Source organism: Rhodamnia argentea, chromosome 3 (genome assembly GCF_020921035.1).
Source record: "Rhodamnia argentea isolate NSW1041297 chromosome 3, ASM2092103v1, whole genome shotgun sequence".
In the NCBI taxonomy this organism is placed as follows: domain Eukaryota; kingdom Viridiplantae; phylum Streptophyta; class Magnoliopsida; order Myrtales; family Myrtaceae; genus Rhodamnia; species Rhodamnia argentea.
In genome coordinates this window covers 7352119-7375124 of record NC_063152.1, presented here as the reverse complement: position 1 = coordinate 7375124, position 23006 = coordinate 7352119, and the positions used below count along the sequence as shown (strand labels likewise).

At 38.5% G+C, this 23006-nt stretch overlaps 2 protein-coding genes and 1 long non-coding RNA gene across 6 annotated transcripts in view; all 3 read right to left on the bottom strand.

Annotated features, from left to right (window-relative positions):
• Positions 1-23006, bottom strand: part of LOC115730827 (disease resistance protein L6-like) — a 106938-nt gene that overhangs the window by 73659 nt on the left and 10273 nt on the right. The window lies entirely within an intron of this gene.
• Positions 1248-22570, bottom strand: LOC115733370. Of its 2 annotated transcripts, none has more exons than XR_007197878.1 (3): positions 22248-22570; positions 2264-2371; positions 1248-1589 (listed from the first exon to the last, which is right to left on the bottom strand). It is a non-coding gene; the product is annotated as an uncharacterized LOC115733370 (long non-coding RNA). The 2 variants fall into 2 exon arrangements; XR_007197879.1 differs by lacking the exon at positions 22248-22570 and adding an exon at positions 2898-2909.
• Positions 6083-13349, bottom strand: LOC115733209 (disease resistance protein RPV1-like). Of its 3 annotated transcripts, XM_048276475.1 has the most exons (4): positions 12511-12720; positions 10095-11190; positions 7003-7314; positions 6083-6909 (listed from the first exon to the last, which is right to left on the bottom strand). In XM_048276475.1, exons 2-4 carry the CDS (start codon positions 10308-10310, stop codon positions 6121-6123), a joined length of 1317 nt encoding a protein of 438 aa, XP_048132432.1. In that variant the 5' UTR covers positions 10311-11190; positions 12511-12720; the 3' UTR covers positions 6083-6120. The 3 variants fall into 3 exon arrangements, with proteins under 3 accessions (XP_048132432.1, XP_048132431.1, XP_030519736.2); XM_048276474.1 differs by lacking the exons at positions 6083-6909; positions 7003-7314 and adding an exon at positions 13117-13349 and having other exon boundaries at positions 10316-11190; positions 12511-12966; XM_030663876.2 differs by lacking the exons at positions 6083-6909; positions 7003-7314 and having other exon boundaries at positions 10316-11190; positions 12511-13349.

Below are 23006 nucleotides of genomic sequence, written 5' to 3'. Positions count from 1 at the left end.
GACATTATATGATGACCTTGATTATTATATGGTGAGTCGGACATATAAAAATGATCAATCAGACTTCATGCAATGGCAATAATCGTTTCAAAAATAAGAAGCCGCTATTTGATGACATAGATTATTATATTTTGAGGTCGATTATCATATGTAGAGGTGAATACTCACGTATATATTACTTGGGTAACTATCTTTTTTTTTTTTTCATCGTTCAAATTTAAAGGATTGGAAGCAACATCAATGGATTTCATTAGACTTGAATTAAGAAGAATGACCTGGAACATTTTCGTATAGCCTAGGGACTAGATTGAATATTTACTAATAATTCAAATATCACACTGAACAAATTAAAAATCCGAGGACGACATTGCATATTGGGTTAAAGTTTATGGATCATTTGTGTCATTTTTCCTTTTGTGAAAGCTGGCTCTTTGTTACAAAGTTAAAGCTACATTAAGCGAGCTTCAATATTCGAAACAGAAGCACACAGTTTCTCACCAAGAACAATTTCAACTCTAGTTCCAACGACAATCTTGTTGGGGAGAACCATGCAACAATTCACCAAGAACTAACCCAATCAAGAATAAATTTCGTCCCCAAAACTAAACTGGCCAAAATAGAGTTCACCCCAGCAACAATAGCAGTATATTCCAGCAATACAACCTTAAAATAAGCAAATATAATGCTGAAATGTTAAAGAGACAAGGCAACAACACCAAGATTTTTAAGTGAAAAAAACAATGCGGGAAAAAAAAATCACAGACCACTAAAAAACTTTCACTAGATATACAAAGGTTCTTCTCTAGTTATACATTAGAGGCTCAACGTCAATAATACGACAATACTTCATTACTGCGAAAATGGAATTACTCCATATGAAGCAAGAAATCCCAACCACGATTGGAGAAACGAGAGAAAAGTCTTTGATGAATGGAACTGATCAACTCCTAGCTCTCGATCTCACGAACAACGTGTTGGAATTTAAGCCAATTCCGACAAAAGCCTTTGAATCTGGACCGGAAAGCCGCAGGGGATATACCCATTCCAAGCCAACTCTGACAGCAGCTTCCCATAGCAAGAACCTCTTAAGTTCTTTATCAACCCCGAAAAATTTAGCAGGCAAGCATCGAATTGCTTCCAATTTAGCATGAAGTTTCAAACCTGAATCACAAAATACTCTCTCTGAATAAAGACTCCAACCGACCCTCCATACGGGAATCAGCTACTGTACTGACCTAAAATACAACCGTCCGATTCATCAGCCGTTATATCAAACCAGTTGGCTAGACTTTAAGGATTTCAGAAACATCTTAACTTAATGTTCATTCAGCAAGCTTGCTGTTTGCATTGCATCATGCAGCTTTTGAGCAATTCAGAATATTCCACAAGGGAGATCAGAGGAGAACACATTCTGATGATAAAGGATTCTTGCAGGAGGAATTTCTTGTTGAGAAGTAATGAGGGTAACATTACAGCAATAGCATGGAAAACTTACTTCTACATCATGCAGTGAAACTGCATCATCTTCAAGGCCCAAGACAACAATCTTGCCATCAGGACGCACCAGCATAATGATGTGATACATTTACCTGGAGTAGATTAGAATAATTATGAGAAGCCAGTATTGACGAATCATACACAATGAATGTGCAAGGGAAAGTGGGTCGATGAGACAACCAAAAAAACGAGAGAGAGAGAGAGAGAGAGAGAGAGAGAGAGAGAGAGAGAAAAACTGAATAATTTCTTCACAGTAACCAGAAAATGTTAATCAAAATTTGTGAAGTGAGGCAAAGCGTCATAACAGTACCAGATAACCGACGGGGATATAGGTCACTCAATATGGGATTTGTTTGGCTAGTAGGTAATCTAAAGTGTTGGGAATCTATATCTTTTTGGCAGTCTCCAATCTTATCTCAATCCAAAAATGAACCTTGTCGTTCCGCTTTGGAACCTCGAGGTAAAGTGGATCCATGAAAGCTTACTTCAGGCAAGGATCACAAGTGTGCTAGTACCTACAACTTAGGATCTCAACAGAAACCATTCCAGGGTTGGCTCAATTACTAAAGTGCAATCGACATGTTCTCCAAATCCAGAAGACAATATGCTGCGTAAGCATTCAGATGTTTCTGGAGAAAAAATACCTCCTCTCTAAATTTTTTAGGTGGGAATAAATAGCAAGAACTGGCAAATCTAGGCATCTAATCCTAAACTCTTGCACATTTGAATTACCAAGAGATAAAACTCATATAACAACTTAACATACTTGGATGCAGCTCCCCCTACACTCCTAGTCTCTGCGCTTTCTCCAATTCGTAACTCCATCCCTCTTGACCAGATTGTCATACAAGTATGGAGCATTGCTTGAGATATCCTATTAACAAGTAAGTTAAACTCCCACCTGCGAACTTGATTAATTAAAAATGATGTGACAAAATGCTGCTCTGTAATCAGAACAAGATAAATTAACTCTAGTAGTACAAGAAGTGAGAAACTTTCCAGCCTATACTCTACAATCTAGTATACATTAAATATCTCCCTGTAGGGATCGCTCAATCAGTAAAAAAGAGGAAGAAGAGGAGCCAGAAGTGCATTACATTGTGAGAGTCGGCATTAGAAGTCTAAGGAAAATTATATAGATGCCTGACAGCATCGAGACGTTATTATGCAGGGCCTAAACCTACCAACTCCATGTGGGCATCAAGCATTTCTGCATCTGACATGGCTAGTCCATCTAGCATAGATGACATCCCCTCCAATTCAAGTTCTTAATTTTCATGGACACTTTAAATTGTATACCCAGAAGGGAAACGAGATCGAAATACAGCAGTATGGTACACTTCATATTGGTCTAGATGACTCTCGGTTAAGTTAGGGAAAAAATCCCCTAAGGCACCAACCTCCAATTCAACGACGTTTTCGCTTATGGCCCGTTTGCTAGTTCATTCATGACCACACCACTAGGAGAAGGGCCTGTTCTTGCATTTAGCATTTCTAGACCGATGTGATTACTTTTATTAGCTAATGCAGACCGTCTGAAAATGTGAAGTGTACTATACTGCTGGACAAAATTTGTCCCAAGTCAGTAGCGTAAGCATACTAAGGGATTTCCTCTCAACATACTCCTTTTGCATGGTAAATTCATTCTCAAGTGTACCTGAAACACGCAGTAATGAGCTGCATGGTGAGCGCAGAGCAAACTAAAACCTCACATAAGAAGGACCCCATGTAGGGTCCTTCATTTAGCATTTCTCGACCTATACAATGACTTTTGTCGTGCTATCAAATATTGTATACATCAGTTTCTATTCAGTACTTCCAGCATTCCAGAATCAATCAAACGTCGAGAGTCTTTATTTTTCTGCATAGGATGAAGGATCTTACCCGAAGACTAATGACAAATGATGCGCTTAGAAAGCCTTTTCATCTATTTCTGTTAATGGCATGATAATCAGAATCATTTTGCCAAAGCACACATTAACTTCCATGAACATCTCCCCGGATTCCTTGAATTCAAGTAAGAAAAAATGACGACACTCTCAACCAGGAAATATAATGACAGGATCATTACAGGAAATACAAATAAAAATTGGGCGGTAGATCTCAAACGAGCAAAGTTAACTTACCTGCTTTATGTACCTTTGTTAGAACTGTTCCTTGATATGCAAAGGGCTTCTTCTCTTAATTTGGATAAATCCGCGTCCCAGATAATTCTGGAATTGTTTGAAGTGACTTGCATCCAATGATACTCAGTTGTTCCAAAAACTCCAACCTATCGAGGCCTTGAATTTCAGCTAAGTTTTCGCAGCCTCCAGCTTCTAATATCTTCAACCTGCCGGATTTTGGAAGTTCTAGCCTTTCAACAGACGTGCATCCTTCGATACATAGCACTTCCAAAAACTCCAACCCATTGAGGCCTTGAATTTCGGCTAATTCCTTGCATGAACCAGCATATAATGTCTTCAGACTCCCGGATTTTGGAAGGAGCAGCCTTTTAATTGAAGTGCACCTAGCGATATTCAGGCTTTCCAAGAACTCCAGCCTATCGAGACCATGAATTTCAACTAAGTTTTCGCAGTTTCCAGCTTCTAATTTCTTCAGTCTCCCGGATTTTGGAAGGTCTAGCCTTTCAATTGAAGTGCACCCTTCGATGTTTAGCATTTCCAAAAACTTCAACCTATTGAGGCCTTGAATTTCAGCTAAGTTTTTGCAGTCTCCAGCTCCTAATTTCTTTAGCCTCCGGGATTTTGAAAGGTCTAGCCATACAATTGAAGTGCACCTTTCGATATTTAGCATTTCCAAAAACTTTAACCTATCGAGGCCTTGAATTTCAACTAAGTTTTTGCAAACTCTAGCTTCTAATTTCTTCAGCCTACCGGATTTTGGAAGGTCTAGCCTTTCAATTGAAGTGCACCCTTCGATATTTAGCATTTCCAAAAACTCCAACCTATCAAGGCCTTGAATTTCAGCTAAGTTTTCACAACCTCCAGCTTCTAATTTCTGCAACCTCCCAGATTTTGGAAGGTCTAGCCTTTCGATTGAAGTGCACCCTTCGATATTTAGCATTTCCAAACAATCCAACCTAGCGAGGTCTTGAATTTCAGTTAAGTTTCCGCAGCCACCAGCTTCTAATTTCTTCAGCCTCCCAGATTTTGGAAGGTCTAGCCTTTCAATTGAAGTACACCCTTCGATATTTAGCATTTCCAAAAACTCCAACCTATCGAGGCCTTGAATTTCAGCTAAGTTTTCGCAGCCTCCAGCTCTTAATTTCTCCAGCCTCCTGGATTTTGGAAGGTCTAACCTTTCAATTGAAGTGCATCCTTCAATAATTAGCATTTCCAAAAACTCCAACCTAGCAAGGTCATGAATTTCAGTCAAGTTTCCGCAGCCTCCAGCTTCTAATTTCTTCATCCTCCCAGAATTTGGAAGGTCTAGCCTTTTAATTGAAGTGCACCCTTCCATTTTTAGCATTTCTAAAAACTCCAACATATCAAGGCCTTGAATTTCCACCAAGCTTTCGCAGCCTCCTGCTTCTAATTTCTTTAGCCTCCCGGATTTTGGAAGGTCTGTCCTTTCAATTGAATTGCACCCTTCGATGTTTAGTATTTCCAAAAACTTCAACCTATCAAGACCTCGAATTTCAGCTAAGTTATCGCAGCCTCCAGCTTCTAATTTCTTCAGCCTGCCAGATTTTGGAAGGTCTAGCCTTTCAATTGAAGTGCACCCATCGATATTTAGTATTTCCAGAAACTCCAACATATCAAGGCCTTGAATTTCAGCTAAGTTTTCCCAGCCTCCAGCTTCTAATTTCTCCAGCCTCCCGCAGTTCGGAAGGTTTAGCATTTCGATTGAAGTGCACCCTTCGATATTTAGCCTTTCCAAAAACTCCAACATATCGAGGCCTTGAATTTCAGCCAAATTTTCGCAGCTTCCAGCTTCTAATTTCTTCAGCCACCTGGATTTTGGAAGGTTTAGCTTTTCAATTGAAGTGCATCCTTTGATATTTAGCATGTCCAAACACTCCAACCTGTCAAGGCCTTGAATTTCAGCTAAGTTTTTGCAAAGTCCAGCTTCTAATTTCTTCAGCCTCCCCGATTTTGGAAGGTCTAGCCTTTCAATTGAAGTGCACCCTTCGATATTTAGCTTTTCCAAAAAGTTCAACCTATTGAGGCCTTGAATTTCAGCTAAGTTTTCGCAGCCTCCAGCTTCTAATTTCTTCAACTTCCCAGATTTTGGAAGGTCTAGCCTTTCAATTGAAGTGCAACAAGCGATATGCAGGCTTTCCAAGATCTCCAACCTATCGAGACCTTGAATTTCGACTAAGTTATCACAGTCACGAGCATCCAGTATCTTCAAGCTCTCGAAATTCGGAAGGTCCAACCGTTCAATTGAATCACAGCATGCAACAATCAAGCTTTCCAAATATTTCAATTTGTTACGACTTCGAACCTCAAGTAGATTCTTGCAATATCCAGCGTAGAATGTCCTTAGATGGATAAACTGTGAAACGTCCAGTGTTTCAATGGATTCACAGTGACGGATTTCCAAGATTTCCAACTTGAAGGGAGCGTTTAGGGATTGCGATAATTTTAATTGTTCAACATCTGTCCATTGGGAGCATTCTCAAGTCTTTAATAGTGCTGATGGAAGCTCTTGGATGCACTCGAGAAATTTGCATTCACTCACCCGTAGTTCCTTGAGATGGGTTAGGTGGGAAAGTGAAGGCAATTTGCGACTTTGACAGGTGACACCCAAATATGTTAAGTTGGAAGGAAGCTCCGGCGGTGATTGGAGCTCCATACAGCCAAGAAAATCAAGGCGTTGTAGGGATGAAAGATTGCACATGCTTTCTGACATTTCCCCTTTCAGATTTCTGCAACTTGAAGGATGTAACTCTCGGAGCTTTCTCAGCCTCCCAATACCTATGGGTAATTCTTTCATGCTGGTTTCAGAAACATTGAGAATTTCTAGATTCTCCAAAGACCCTATACTTTCTAGCATTACCCCTTCCAGTTTATTGCACCTTGAAGCATCTAAATGTCGGAGCTTTCTCAGCCTCCCAATACCGTTGGGTAATTCTTTTATGCCACTGCCAGAAATATTTAGAGTTTCTAGATTCTGCAAAGAATCTATGCTGTCCGGTAATGCAGAAAGTTTTTGAGTATCTTCTAGAAGGAGTTGCTCCAGTGCTTTTAATTTACCGATTTCTGCTGGAATCTCCATGAGGTTGTCACAGCCGATCAGCTCCAAGCGAAGGAGGGCCTTCATGTCTCCAATTGAAGAGTCAATTTGCTGCAGTCCCCAACAACTATTGAGGATCAGAACCTCTAAATTCTTAAAAGCTGAGAGGAAGTGCGTGTTTTCCAAGGACAGACAACTTGTAAGGTCGAGAAACTTGAGCTTCTTTGCCACCTGGTAAAAAAAAATGATGGTCAAGGGATTAGTCTAGAGCAATTATGATTCAAAAGAAAGCATAAAAGGAGGGAAAAAAAGACTTGTTCTTACCGTGAAAGAACTCCATCCTTTCCATTTCTCATTTATCTCGCTTTTTGACAGTTCGAGTACAACTAATTCCTTAACATGGAAATTATTTACTTCAAAATTCATGGGACATTTTTGCCATCGAAGCCATCTTAACCCCTCAATTGAGTCCTTAAAATCTCCACTGAGATGTGCCCTCTTAATGTGAAGGAACCTTAGACTCGTCAAATTCTTGAATTGTTTTTCTGTGTAAACATCACCATGTTGCTCAGCTGTTTTGCCGGAGACTTTTGAGCTGCCTTCACTCAGAATAATCGCCTCAATCTTTTCTGTTCCCTATAAGCAAGAACCAATGTTCATCAGTACTATATCCAACTAAAGTGGTGTACTACAATTTTGTTCATATTGCTATTGACGTGCATTAATGTGTTCAAAAGACTACTAATGTGAAGATATGATTCTCTTTTTACGACAATAAGCAGCATTTAATATTTATTAACGCTAACAAAGTGAAGGATGTCAACTTCCATTTTGAAATTCGGCCATAAGCATTCGGATCTTAAAAAGAACTATGATGTAATGGCACATACAGAATAAAATCTTTCAAAATCTACTTTACTAGAAATATAACTTTTCTGCAATTTTTATATTAATTTCTTATATATTACTGTACTGTGCTACTTACGCTATTAATACAAAAACTAACATATACTCTTATTTCCCATTGGAGTGATAACTAATTACAAGAAACTGAATATTGTGATAGTAGTTATATTAAGATACTATGCATCTATTATTTTCCTAATAGTAACTAGAAATATTGTTAATTAATTATTTTCAACTTATAAATAGCTAAGACAATACTTTTAGCTATATTAATATACTCTACAACGTATTATTTTATCATGAATCTTAGTTTAACTACGGATTACAATTTGATATATTCAAAACCATATATAACTTCTCAGTTATATTATAAATCTCTAAAACTAAACATTTTATCATAAATCTTAGTTTAACTATGGATTAAAATTTGATATAATCATAATCATAAATAACTGAGTTACTCAAGTATAACAGATATAGTAAATAGACCCTAATAACTTTGACGTACATAGAAAAAAATTAATTGTTGAAAGTGCAAAGCATTTTTGAAATGTAAATGCTGAGGCTATTTTTGGCTACAACCCTATATGGAATAGCTTTTCCTTGGCCCCCCAGAAATAACTATTCCTGATTTGCGAGAGAATAGTAATTTCTAACCCATTTCTGAACGAAAAAGAAGGAATAATTGCTTCCTCTTGAATAGATTGAAAATAGAATAGTTATCCTATCCCTGAGAACCAAATGCGTTGTAAGCATTCACACCAAAATATATATATTCACCTATACATGGATTTCTCCAAACCAGATATTTGGTTGTTGTAAGTCACAATGTTGTACAAGATTTCATGGATACTCATAGGCGGACGACATGATAATTTGGGGAAAAGTGTCAAAAAGTCACAAACCTATTGCATTGGTACCAATTCAGTCTTAAACCTTTTTTTTTGTGCCAATTCAGTCCTAAACATTTTACACCGGTACCAATTCAGCTCTAAAATTTTTATTGGTGCCAAACAAGTCCTAAACCTTTTGGATTGGTGCCAATTTAGTCCTAAGATTTTTTGCATTTGTACAAATTGAATCAATTCGGTCAATTTTAGTCGAAAATCGTAGACGTGGACGTCGGTTGTCCTACGTGGAACGTCCAGCGCTGACGTGGATTTTTTTAATATTATTTTTAATATTTTTAAATAATTTTAAAAAATATTAAAAATTAGTGACAATTATTAAAAATAATAAGTAACATTTAAACAAAAGTCCACGTAGGGCAATTGACGTCCACATTAGCAATTTTGGGTCAAAATTGACCAGATTGACTCGATTTGCACAAATACAAAAAAATCTTAGGACTGAATTGACATCAATCCAAAAGGTTTAGAACTCAAATGGAACTAATAAAAGGTTTATGATTGAATTGACTTCAATGTAAAAGGTTTTGGACTGAATTGGCACAAAAAAAAGTTTAGGACTAAATTGACACCAATGCAATAGGTTTAAAACTTTTTGGACACTTTCCCCTGATAATTTGGGACATAATTAGATCTCGACACTTAAAAGGAATCCAAGAAAGAGTAACTACTAAAAAAAAAAGAAAAGAAAGAGATCTTCAACAGAAGTTATCTACTAAGATTAGTCATTTCCCACATAAACTTCCCTCTCAAAATATCAAGATACCTTTCTCTATCTCCAAGATTTCTTTGTGTGGTGTGTAACATTTTTCACCACCAAAAATCGATAGCTAGAGTTTGGCCAAATGCCGAAAATAAGCCCAAACTTTTGTACTTGACCATTAAAGCCTAGCCTTCGGCATCTACGACAAAAATAGAATTTGATTATTTATGTCTTGGATTTTTTACTACGAAAAAGCAAAACATTTCTCTTTTTAATGGTCATTGCATAAAATACGTTGATGTTATATATGTACACATATTATATATAAGAAATTTCTGTTCCTAATTTATTGTCGTAAGTTATAAATGAGTCCTTGTCCTATTAATATTGGTAAATGCAATTCCTAACGCAATACTACACAAAATAAGTAACCCTTCCATTCTCCATTATGCGATAATGACTACAATTTCATGAGAAATGTGGGCATCGTTAATCCTATTAAAATTCTATGGATTATACTTTATATATTGTAAGTAGTTATGGTTTACAGTAGCATAGTTAATTTATTTATTGCATGTATCAAAAAAGTAAATGAAGCAATTACAGAAATTTAAGGTCTTTCCAAAATTGAATACCTCTATAATTTATCTAGAAAAATTGAAAGTATCTCATTCTTGGAGATACTTTCGTAATATTCACTTTAAGGAAAATCTCAGATAACACTACAATACTTACTAAGAGAGAGCAACCTCCGTACTTTCTAATTTCATCAATGAAACATTCGAGGGCAAATAATAGTCGAAGGTTCTCTATTCACTAGAGCAAGCACTAAGTAGTGGACCAACATTACTCCAACAGTAGAACATGGACTAAGTGAGCAAAAGAAACCAAACCGTTACCTTATTTTCCTTTAGCACTTTTTGGACTTCCTCGAAATCCCATAACCTGCTACGGTTACGAGGCTCCCGCTGGTTTTCCTCACGAACTATTTCCCTACCAAAATCTCTCAATTGATCATGCATTCGAAACTCATGATCATCTCCAATTTTTATAAATGACATGATTCTCAATACTTCAATTCCCTCCGCAGGGAAGAACCGACAAGCTTCCCACATATAGGATGCAATTCTTCTGTCAGTGCCAATGAAAAAGCAAGCAATATCCAAAAATATTTGTTTTTATTCATAGTCTAATGCTTCATAACTTATCCTTAACTTCTCTCGCACTTCCTTAGGAGGCACTTTTATTAACTTTTCCATTGTACCTCTCCAGAATGCTAACTTTTTTCCGCACAATAATGAACCTAAAACCACAAGGGACAAAGGAAGTCCTCCAGTTTTGGATACAACTTCACAAGTAAGGTCCTTAAGTTCCCTGGGAGGAGAGTCCTTTCGAAACGCATGTTTGCTAAATAGGAGCAAAGATTGATCTTTATCCATTTCCTTATGGTCGTAGGTGTAGTCCACCCCAACTTCTTCAAGAATCCTCTCATTTATGGTAGTAATAATGATCCTACTTCCCGAAGAAAACCAATCACGATTACCAACCAAACACTTCAACTGAATAATATTGTCCACATCATCAAGAAGAATGAGGACCCTTTTATCTTTAAACTTTGAGGAGATGAACTTAGTCCCTTCATCATCATTACGAACTTCATTTTCTCGCTTCAATATATCATAGATTAATTGATTCTGTAAGTAATGTATGCCATTACGCTTCCATGATTCCCTTATATCAGCAATGAAGCTACGATGCTCAAATTGATTGGAGAGCTTGTTGTAGATGGCTTTAGCAAGAGTAGTCTTACCAATGCCTCCCATTCCATGGATGCCAACAAATAGGGTGGCATGAGATTTGTTCTCCACAAATTCCAAAACATTCTTCACATGACTATCAATTCCGACCAAATTCTCAGAAACAACCAACTCAAACTTTTTCTTCAGTTCGCTCAACACTTTTCGGACAACCGAGTTCACCAACTTTGCTTCATACCTATCAAATATGACGAGTTCAAATATGAGGCAACAATAATTTATATTGTTTACCTATGGAGACCACAATAATAAATAAATCTAGGGATAGATTGGAAAACTTAGGCAATCGATTTTGTCATGTCCCCATATATTATCATATATGCTAAAATTAAAGTGGGAAAAGCTGGTGGTTGCTTTACATGGCGTGCCCCATTCCACTGTTACTTCGACATAATTTATTAAGCCATAAGAGACTTGAGGACATCGCGTACGAATGTTGGATATTGTATATATTAAGGATTTGAACCGAATTTTTAACTTCTTGTTTATTAAACATATTAGGGATGTGGATGTGATTTTGAAAATTTTGGAGAGCGTCCGAATAAGCAAAAATCCAATGAGCCAGCTACTGAGAATTAGCCATCAATCAATAAACAAGTCATAACTTTTGATGCAAGATGATTTCAGGTCCTGCAATACCAATCCGAAAAGTCGTTTAGAGTGCGATATTGTGAACTACCTGAATGTCATTGAAGGGATTTCTCCTCATTTGCACAATTCTACGCACTTGCAAGTTTCTGCTCGTGTTTTGAATTTAGCATCCTTCTAGATTGGTGCTCTTATGAGTTTTCATTCCTCTAGAGATAATAATAGGTTATACTTTATTTTATTTTATTTTACTTTTTAGTATCTATGTTCTATGATTCAGTTTATAAGGAAGTAGAAGAATAATTATTACCAAAAATAAGAACGCTGCTTCAATATATGCAGGTGCATGAGATAGAAATTACTTGTTGAAGATAGGAAAATGCATTGAAAATTATTCAAACAAACATATAATAAAAATAATCGTTTTTTTCTTTTTTCATATTTACAATCATCATATATAACAAATGAAACATTTATTCTGAGAAAAACTTTAATAGCAACTAATCAACGACATTAATGATTTAATAAATGTAACTTGGCAAGACAAAGAATTAAGGCTTTGACAATCACTATGCACGGTATATTATGATGTTATGAGCTTTAAATATAAATCACCAATAAGATGTACTATTTAATCTCAAATAAATATGTAATTAGAAAATTTGTGATGGAGATCAATGTAGAGTACACTATAAAGAAGAAAAAAATTGGCGCAATGTTACAAAATCTTTGGATATAAGATTAAAAGTACATTAAAAAAATCTTATTATTCAAGCGAACGGGATCATGATAATAAAATCTATAATTAGATTGGTCAATAACATTAAATCAAAAAACTGAAAAAGAGAATAACCAGTAAACACCCACACATATTAAAAGAAAGGAGAGAATGTTTTGGTGAGAAATTTACCCCGCGGCTTTGTATCCTTTCAAGGTGCTGACTTCAAGGAGTGCTTGCTTCCATTTCTTCAGAATCGTCGGGTCGAAACGCCTCTCAAGCAAACGACTCTCACGCTTATGAAATGCTTCTCCAAAACTCCCGATTTGATGTCCCACGTCAGCTGGTTTCACTTTATAGAATATAGGCAAAACTATCTGCCCGTTATTATTTTTGCAATCTATTATGTTAACTAGTTCATCCAGGCACCAACTGCTTGTGCCATAATTCACAGAGAGAATGGGGATCAGGATTTTACTGTTCGTGATAGCTGCCAAAAGCTCTGGTCTGATGTTCTCGCCTTGGGGGAGCTCATCGTCGTCTCTGAAAACGTCAATTCCGGCATCGAGGAGCCCATTGTAGAGGTGATCGGTAAAGCCTTTTCGAGTATCTGGGCCTCTGAAGCTCAAGAACACCTCGTAGCAGTTTCCAGTCGAAGCAGCTAACGAACTAGATGCACCATTGTTAGCTTCTGTCAGAGATGAGCTAGATGCAATGGACTTAGTTCCTGTCGGAGACGAACTAGATCCTACGGAAGTATCGGTCGCTGGAGACGAACTAGATCCAATGTTGCTAGTTTCTGTCGGAGATGAACTAGATCCACCGGAATTAGTTTTTTTCGGTGTAGTCAACGAACCAGATGTGCCCGTATCAGCATCTTCTGTATTTCCATGCACACTAGCTTTCTTCTTATTGAGGAAATAGAACGCTAGCCCCAGGAGAAGGATCACTGCCGCGAGCTCAACGAAAGAATGCCCAAAGATGAGACGATGCATTTCGGCTTTGATCTGACTCTGCCCTTGATTTTTGCTTTCAAGTTTGATTTAATTTCGGCACCAGTTGGCAACCATAATGGCAGCAATAAGTCAAAAACTTGTCAAGCTACCACACGCTTAGAGTCGTTGCTGAAATATCATTGCACAGGAGAATCCAAAGATAATAGATAAGGTCTGTCAAAATTTCAACCACATGTTGGCAAGATGAAAAGTGGAGAGAGAGAGTCTTGGGACGAGATTGTGACATGAATTTGTGGGAGATGATGAAAAGAGGGGGGAGAGAGAGAAAAAGGGAGACTCGTCCGGTCCAAGTTGCACACTTGACCAGCAATGAGTAGAGTCGTGTATAATATACGCCGTATTTCCTGTCTGACATTACTTGAGTACCCAATATATTTTCCGGACAGTGCTCATAATACATCAATGTATACAAAGCTCTCGATTAATAGAGTGATGTTGTCTGGAAACCTTCCTCTTATTTTTTTTCTATTTTTTTTTGTTCATGCGGGTCTCGTTAACTAGATGGGAAATACGTGCGGAATTAGCCATCCCTCCCAATAGCTGATTGAAAAGGAGGATGACAGCAAGATAGGAATACAGAACTATTTCCCGTGTGGAAGACAGGACTTATGTGCTGAATTAGTCGTCCCTCCCAAAAGCCGATTAAAAGGGAGGACGACAGGAAATATGGAATTATTTCTAGGTTGGTATAAGGGATCCTTCTTCTCGACTGATCCACAAACTTTCTCCTCTTGGTCGATCAACTAGTCTTATTCTTTCAAAATCACGTCGCATCATCGTTGCTGAGAGTTATGGAGATTGAAGTCTTCGACGTTCTTTCTAGTAATCTAGTGGTAAAGATTCTTACTCGGGACCCTTTAAGTTTGGAAAAAAAAGTATTTAAGAAAACCAGACTAAAATAACTAAGTGTGAGCCATAAGATATGCACTATCGGTCATAAAGATGACAAAGTCGTATCAACTTTTAAGTTCAAAGATGCGTACTCTATTCACTGGAGCATCCTCCTCCAAGTTGAGACACACCACAGCTGCCATATGGGACTTCCAGCTTCTTAACAGTTTTCCATTCTGCTTAATATTTATACCATGTTAGAAATGATTATACCACAGTGTGCATAACTGCCGCAAGCACTAGCATATCCAAAGCAGCACACCGCATATCCATAGTTCCATAAAGACAGCTACTTTGGTAAGATAACATTCATATGTACAAACAAAATCTCTTCTCAACAAAATTTAATCTATGAAGCGAAGGATTAGTAATATACTGCTAGAAATCTCAAAGAAACAGAATGGCAGAAGCCTCAGCCAAGTTCTCAGCCATTCTACTCATGAGAAAGCAGCTATATAGCTTGATAAAAACATAACCAGTTATTTATAAACTTTTCCTCCCACATGCATAATTGAGGCACATACAAATCCTATCATTTAAGAGTCACCCACAAGCATAATTAGATTTTGTAAGCTTATACGGCTAGTTTTGTAAGCTTATGGCTAGTTTCTTTTCAAACTAGTTTGACATTGATGAAAATATTCATACTGTATGACCCATTGAATTCAATCTAATTAGTCAAACAGGTTATTCATCTCTTGTAATTTATTACCATATTTAACAGATGTTCAAATCAAGTTTTCTAAAAAATTTGTTGATAATTTTATCCAAGTCAGATTGACCTATCTAGCAATCCATTGTTAACTTAACATTGACAGACATGACCAAAAAAAAATGGATTGCCATCTCTATTAGCAGCTGAATGTTCGGTGAGAAAATTTGCTGTTTGCATTGCATCATACAGATTTTGAGCAATTCAGAATCTCTCCCAATAAAAATTAGAGAAAAGAAAATATTCTGATGATAAACAACTGTTGTAGGAGGAATTTCTAGTTGAGAAATAGTGAGGGTAACGTTCAAGTAACAACATAAAAAACTTACTTCGAAATCATGCAGTAAAACCGTACCGTCTTCAAGTCCCGAGACAACAACCTTGCCATCAGGACACCAGCATAATGATGTTATACATTTACCTGGAGTAGATGAGAATGATTAAGAAGAGCCAGTATTCACGACACACATTGAAATGTGCAAAGAAAGTGAGTTCATTATAAACAAAAAAGAACACAAAGAAAGAGAGAGAGAGAGAGAGAGAGAGAGAGAGAGAGAGAGAAATAATTTGTTCCCAATAAAATCAACATAAGAAGAGGAATGAAGAGCACACACATTAACTGACAAAAAGTTAATCAAAATTTGTGAAGTGACGCAAAACATCATAAGTATACAAAATAACTGAGAAGGATATCGGTCACTTGATATGGGATTTCTTTGGGCTAGTTGGTCATCTAAAGCAAGGGAATCCATATCTTGTTGGCAGGCTCCAATTCAATATCTGAATCAAAAAATAAATCTAGTTGTTCAACTATGGAACCTCAAGTTGGAGTGGATGCACGAAAGCTTACTTCAGGCGAGGATTACAAGTGTAACTTAGGATCTTAACAGAATGGAGAAACCATTCAAGGATTGGCTCAAATACTATAGTGCACTCAAAACATTCTCCACATCCAGAAGATAATGTGACGAGCGAAGCATTCAGATGTTTCTGGAGAAAAATCTCCTCTCTAAATCCAGTGAGAATAGACAGCAAGAACTACCAAGGCTAGACATCTAATCCTAAGCTCTTACGAAATTCAATTACCAAAAGATTAAGTCTATTTGCTTTCTCCAATTCCTCCCTCCGTCCCTCTTGACTAGATTGTCATACAAGTACGCATCATAGCTTGAGATATATCCTATTCAAAAGTTAAACTCCCCATCAGCAAAATGATGTGACGAAATGCCCTTCTGTAGTGAGAAGAAAATAAATTAAACTTCAAGTAACACAAAATGTGAGAAACTTTCCACCTATAGTCTACATCTCCGTATCCATTAAATCGCTCCTTGCAAGGCATGCTCAGACGATAAAAGAATGCTCAATCAGTAAAAGAAGAGCGGTCAGCAGTACAATTACATTGTGAGCGTCACCATTAGAAATCTAAGAAGATCTTTTTAGATGCCTGATCACATTTAGATGGTATTCTGCAGGGGCTAAACCTGCGAACTTCCAAGTGGGCATCAAGCATTTCTGGATCTGACATAGCTAGTCCATCTAGCATAAATGGCATCCCCTCCGATCATGTTGTGCAATTTCATGGACACTTCAACTAATTCACAATGAAGGGCAACAAGATGGCCATACAGGAGTATGGTACACTAACGGTCGGTGTAGATGACAGTCGTGTAGGTAATGGAAAAAAAATCTCCCAAGGCAACAACCTGGTCGAGAAGATGATAAGAATCTACTGCGCCTATAAATGAAATCCCTTAATTCAAATAAAACCAGCTTGGAATTCTTTACTTGCAACTAAGTCATCTCTAGATTTCCACTCGCATCACCATCATTGACTCTTCGTTTCTGTGTAAAAGACCAACTCCTTAGTTTCGACGTCACCTTCTCATTTATATTACCAGGAGAGATTGTCCACAGCCCCAGCCAATTGAAGCCATGAAGGCACCACTTTCGAGTCCTCCGTGACCATCGCCAGCAAATCCTACTCCGGATTCCACTCCACCATCTTCACCTACCAAACGGAAATCATCGAGCAAACCTCACGAAACCGAATCGGAGCAATCGAATCGAAGCTGAAACGGGAGCACATGCCGCGACCCTTCGTGGGGTTCCATTGCTAGAAAGCTCCGCAAGCACCAACTACTGGAACAAATCGCGAGGAGCAAGGAAAATGCAAGAGAGGAAGGAGGTCCACTGTGGAAAGTGAGAACTCGCGGTGAAAAATTGCGGAAGCGGAGGAACGGGCGGGAGAGGAAATAAGGAAGAGAGAGATTTAAGCTCACGAGTGGAGTCGGACTCATTGGCTTGATGGGCGGGCCATACCAAATTGAGAAAATGGGCCGGGCCGGACTTTATAACTATATAGCCTTGTCAAGTAACGCCCGGAATCGCCCTTTCGGGCCCATGAAGGCTGAAGGACATTACATTGATGCGACTGTGATTAATTAGTTATTGAAATGTAATTTCGAAGAAACAATCTGATCATCCTCATTTAATTTTGAATTAAAAAAAAATGCTGATGAATTACTCGAATCGGTACCTTATGGGAAAAAACATTCACGCATGGTTCAATGCCGAGATGACGGGTCAAGCTCGAACTCAATTGAGCCAGTTGCCATCACCAACCAAGCTCCAACACACCTGGCTGGATAGAAATACTCAACCATGTCGTTTGCCATCAACACCCAAAATCCAATCCCTTTGTGCGCGTCGATTTCTTTACTCTCCAATTTGTGATAAATGCATATCAAACTTGAACATAGAAAATCATTCTCTAGTCAAGCGGTGAACTTTGGCCCAAAAAAAAAAAAAAAACCGGCGAACATGATTTGTTTCCATGTTTATCCTCATCCATACTTTGAACAGATCGCTAATGGTGCGCATAGTAACACTTCTCTACCGTAAATCAACTTCTGACCGGAAGTTGATTTCTCTACTTCTCCTTAAAAATAGAAGTTAGATTTTTTTACTTTTGTTACTGATTGACTTTTGATCAGAAAAATTCGTTTGGTAATACTTGAAAATTTCTACTTTTGAAATATTATTAACAAAATCTTCGGCGGCTGACGGCGGCGGGCGACGATGGGGGGTTGGGCGGTGGCGGGCGGTCGACTACCGAGGGCAGGGCGATGGGCGGCCTACTGTCGGCGGTCGACGGCCGGCGGAGGTGGGCGGGCGGAGGTTAGTGTGATAAAAAAAAGTGATTCTAAAGCGGAGAAGTAAAATTTTTTTACTTCTTAAAGTTGGCCCAAAACCTTGGCAAAAGTTGAAAATACTATTAGAAGTTAAAAATCATACCAGAAATCAATTTTTTACCAAACAGATTTTTATTTCGGCAAGGTTTTTACCAAACGAATTTCCCTGCCAGATTGACTTATGGGAGAGAAATTCAGAAGCAGAAGTGTTATCGTGCAGTTCCTAAGTCTTCTTGCTTTTTTGCTTGTTCTGCTGAAATCCTTCCAAACTCAATTAGCATTCTTAAAAGCTCTTGGGAGGCAGAGAACCAACTAGCTTCTCTTTCGATTCATGCCTTCTAGCTTCGAGAACCAACTGGTCCAGCATTAGTGCATCACCTAGCAAAAACTTCACCAGGAAAAGCACAGATTTTAGTTCTAGACAATCAGCATCTAACCCAACAATCTCAACCCTCTTTAGTTGTTGAGCCAAACCCACGAACAGCTTCAGATGGCAATATTCCTCCTCATCAATATTCCGAAACGCTAAGTCACACTTGATCTGCAAATGGATATCAAAACTAACTTCTTTTGAAATTCGATGAACTTAGACATTTTACACGATTGAACAGTAGTCTCTATGAACAATAATCATCATGGACATCAATCACCCCTATTATGATAAACTGAATATTCCTAATTCTCCGGCTAAGATATCAACCGAAAAGAAGTACAGCAGAGATGAATTATGCCTCCTATTTCATCTCTCCCCATCAATTGAAGGCTTCTCATTGTTCCCAAAGCTATTCATGAAATGCCATTTGCATATAGTGGTAGCATTAGCTCATGCCTTTTATCGTGGACTAGGAAAGCAAAAGCTATGATGCTTCGCTGAACTCACACAGCATAATAAAGCTACTAAGAGTTCCAAAAGTGCCTCGTTTGTCTCGAGACTATTCACTTCCGCAATTTCTGAAGATGAAGAAGACAAATGAAGGGCCACACATTTTGGTCACTCTAGAACAGACGAGTTCTTTGGATTTTGAGTTCCAGATGATTTTTAGATTTACCAAAAGTACATGAATCAATGAAACACGGGAGCTAGCAAGTTCACCTAATGTAGTCAAAGGAATCAACATTTTATTGGTACCTTCTCTACGTTAGGTGAATTGCTAGCAGCTTTGCTATACCAGGAAAATCCCAACTTTGAAAAATCGCTTGCATGGAGAGTCAGAGACTTGCAACCTGGAAGCAAAAATGGCACATCTTCAACCTTTGCTGCAAGTGATAGGCCTGAGCACATCCAACAATAAAGAGGCAACATATAAGAATAGGAATAAGATAATGTACTCTTCTTTCCAAATACAGATTACAAAATCCCAGCAAGCATACGATATGAGACGTTTTTCGATTCCCATCTAAATGACAAATTGAGTGATGCTCAAGCTTTCAAATTTTGAAATAACAGAGTTTACACATTCATTCTAGTCAACAACTTCTTTTTAAGTACTTAGATAAACGGGAAACAACTACTTTCCATTAACAATTTGTCATGACCTGTTGGAATCATGATTATGCAGATGCACAACTGAGCAGGATATAGACCGACCCTACGCCACCTGGTTTTTCTGTGGTCTTTTGATAATTATTCTGAAGGCACAACGTCTATTTGCACCAGTAGACATCAGGCAGAGTAGCAAACGATGTAAACCAGATTCCACTGTGATAAAATTTAGGATGAACTTCCTCAACTCCAGGAAGAGGAAACAGTAACTATCCATAAATTGATTAAATATGAAATAGAAAACAATTTGCTCACCCCGAATGACCCGATTACAAATCAAAAGCATAATCGCGTTCTGCGGCTTCTGAAGAAGTTCCCTCAACCAGGCTGAATTGCACTAAGACTCGAACCAATTTTGAACAGAACAATCAGTTGGCCTTCTGAAATCCTCACCTCTCAAAAAAAAAAAAAAAAGTTCAACTCAGCTTCAATCAAGGATGAGGCTTCAATACCATCTGCCTCATCATACCGAAACATCCTCTCAAACTCAACGACAGTGAAACAGGACCCGAAATCTCCAACGGGAAAATCTTGTCAATTGCATACCAAAAGCAGGGATCGACCACAATTTCCCTCAAAGTAAGCTTTGATGTTTTGCTTCAAACCGCGGCATTCTTCCAACCTAAGGTACTCAAGAACAGGGCTATCCTTCAAGGTCTCATGCATCATCTAATCGGTGACCGCCTACTAAATAGAAGCTACATATCCTCAAATACAGGTTCACCAACGAAGAGCATCCATAAAGGAGCAGCGGAACTGCGCTCGCACGATCTCGTATCCACATTGACAGAAGAATCCTCGACACGGCATTCGACAGCAAAATGAAGCCACGGACTGAGAGTAGGCATCCAATGGTCGAAAAAATTCAATGTTGAGACGGAACTTCCTGACCCGAGGCGACGCGTAGAGGCCTCGAGAGGTTATCGGCGAACTGGGTGTCCTGCCGGGGGAAAAGGAGAAGAAGACGAGGACCGGGGCAGCGATCCAGACGGATCGCCACTGCTTCGACAAAATGCAGGTTCGGACAACGTCCGTGATGTCGAGGAACAGGAAGATGCAGTTCGGACAACGTCCCTTGGAATGCAACATTGCTTTTACTTGCGATCCCATAAAAGAGAAACTATTGCTTTCCATTAGTCCAGCTTGACCAATGCGCTGAGTGTTTTCTTCTTCCAGGAGCATGGAGATGCCATCGTGAAAAAAAGGCCTTTTGTAACTGATGTGAGGGAGTTCAATGGCGAGACCTTTTCTTGTTCGATGCAGAAGAAAGGCTCAAGCTCCTTTCCAACTCGAAATCTTTGAAGGACAAGTTGAAAAATCTCACCCCAATCTTTGCCTGCTCCAGTTGGTCCGGAAGCTTTAGTAACTGAGAATGTTCTCCCTTCTGAACCACCCCGTGCCTCAAAATCAAGCTTGCAATCTAAAAATACATCTCCTCTTCCTGAAGGCTATCACGTGATGGAAAACGCACAATTGACCTTTTCAGATGATAGTTTGAAGAACTGGCCGGCTAGTGTGCTCAGTAAAAACCCATCATGTGATGAAGGTTTTGTTAGAGGTGCCAGCAAAGGTGTTCATGCCTGGCTCAAGATGAAGGGAGTGATGCAGTGGGGTTTCTTCATCAGGAAGAGTGGTGTCAGAATTGTGCAGGTAGATGAACCACCGATTGAGGGCATATTAATTACTTATTCGTATAGAACAGCTTGATTGCCCACTTTAGATCTTTCGATATTGTACTTGTTTTCCTGGCCTCCTCTTCTTGTTTTCTCGGTCCTCGAAACTTTTAACTGCAATTTCTTCAAAATGAGCTTGTCTAAAATAGCTCGTCTAATTGAAAATTTTATATGGGGATTGCACTTGCAGCGGACCTGATGACAATCATTTATTTTGTTGGTAAAGTGATTATCCCATCTTATGATTAACGTTCGACGTCACTCTTTCTGCACTTGCATCAGGGAAGAATACATTGAAGACGGGAAGATTTGGAAGGGAAATAAATAACGCGGAGGATTTAATTAGTTTTAGCGGAAATTCAGCTAAAGTTCACAAAAAGCTATCATCATGACATGATACTCTTTATTTAAGGATATGAAACTCAATTAACAATATTGTAGACATAATCTCGTGATCGTAAACCTACCATTTAGTTGAGGATTCCAAATCTATGAGATTAGAATACAGCCTGTGTTCTTTATTGCCACCTTGAAATCATATATCAGCCACTCATGCATGTTCCACACAAGAATGTGTTTTGTACATCGGATCGGATGCATCACTTAACAATGACATGTGGAGTTGCTGAGTCAATCTCAGGTGAGAGATTTCAACATTCAAATGCAAAATTCGTTAGTCGAGTGCACTACGTGAACAATTCAATCCGAAGTATAAACAAATATAAACCAAACATTTGGTTCTCTTACACATGAAAATGATAAATACATACAGATGAAGCAAAAGCTTGGCATTCTTGAGGAGGTCTCAGAGCTTGCAGCAATACCATGAAGACAGCAACAGATAGAAGCCATGACTCAGCATCTTTCGGTCGATTCTATCTGAGTTAACAGACAAATAGTTACCTTTTACTCCATCTTTCTCTTCGACAAATGCCCGCCTAGCAGAAAAGGCACATGGCAGGTATAGATTAAGACTTTCCAAGAAGGGTGGGTCGAAGAGCTTCAGTCAGAAAGCCCCCACATGCATTGCTTCTCACATTCATGTCTGCAACTTCGAGTATTAGAGGTCCTCCCACGGAAGCAACACGAGCATAACCACCGCAAATTCTTGAACAGACGGTCATTCTGAATCAGAGATTTCATCTTCATCCTCGTCCAGTTTATAGACCAGGGCCCACTTTCTCGCATCTGAAACACAAGCCACGACTTTACTCGCTGTTGCCAAGAAAACATCAACTTGATTTCAGACCGCTGTTCCCTGAATATGTGGGCATAAAAAACGTTGATGTTGAGATACCTTTTTTGGTAAAAGTAAAATACAATACGTGCATTATGCTGAAACACAGGCGGGAAGCAAGCCTTTGTGTGCCTAAAGAGGCTATGGCATGCATGTATACTATGAATGCTCTAAAGTATCTTGCTATTCTAGAGACCACGATAGTATCCATCATCATGAACTTGTACATAGCGGTTCTCAGTCAGTAACTCAGACTGCTATGCACCAACCATAAGAGGATGATTATTCCTTTTGTAATGGCCACTATAGATTCACCCCTTTCGCACTTTGTCCTCTCAATTGGTTTGAACCATTTAGGGGAAAATTTAATGCTTCAGTATTTTACTTCTTGGACTGAAAAAATATTCTTCTTTCGAGCATACTTT

Coding starts and splice junctions, on each gene's coding strand:
- LOC115733209 (XM_030663876.2), bottom strand. CDS start 13,313: ATGCATCGTCTCATCTTTGGGCATTCTTTCGTTGAGCTCGCGGCAGTG. Junction 11,191..12,510: donor AAAGGATACAAAGCCGCGGG/GTAAATTTCTCA, acceptor CATATTTGATAG/GTATGAAGCAAAGTTGGTGA.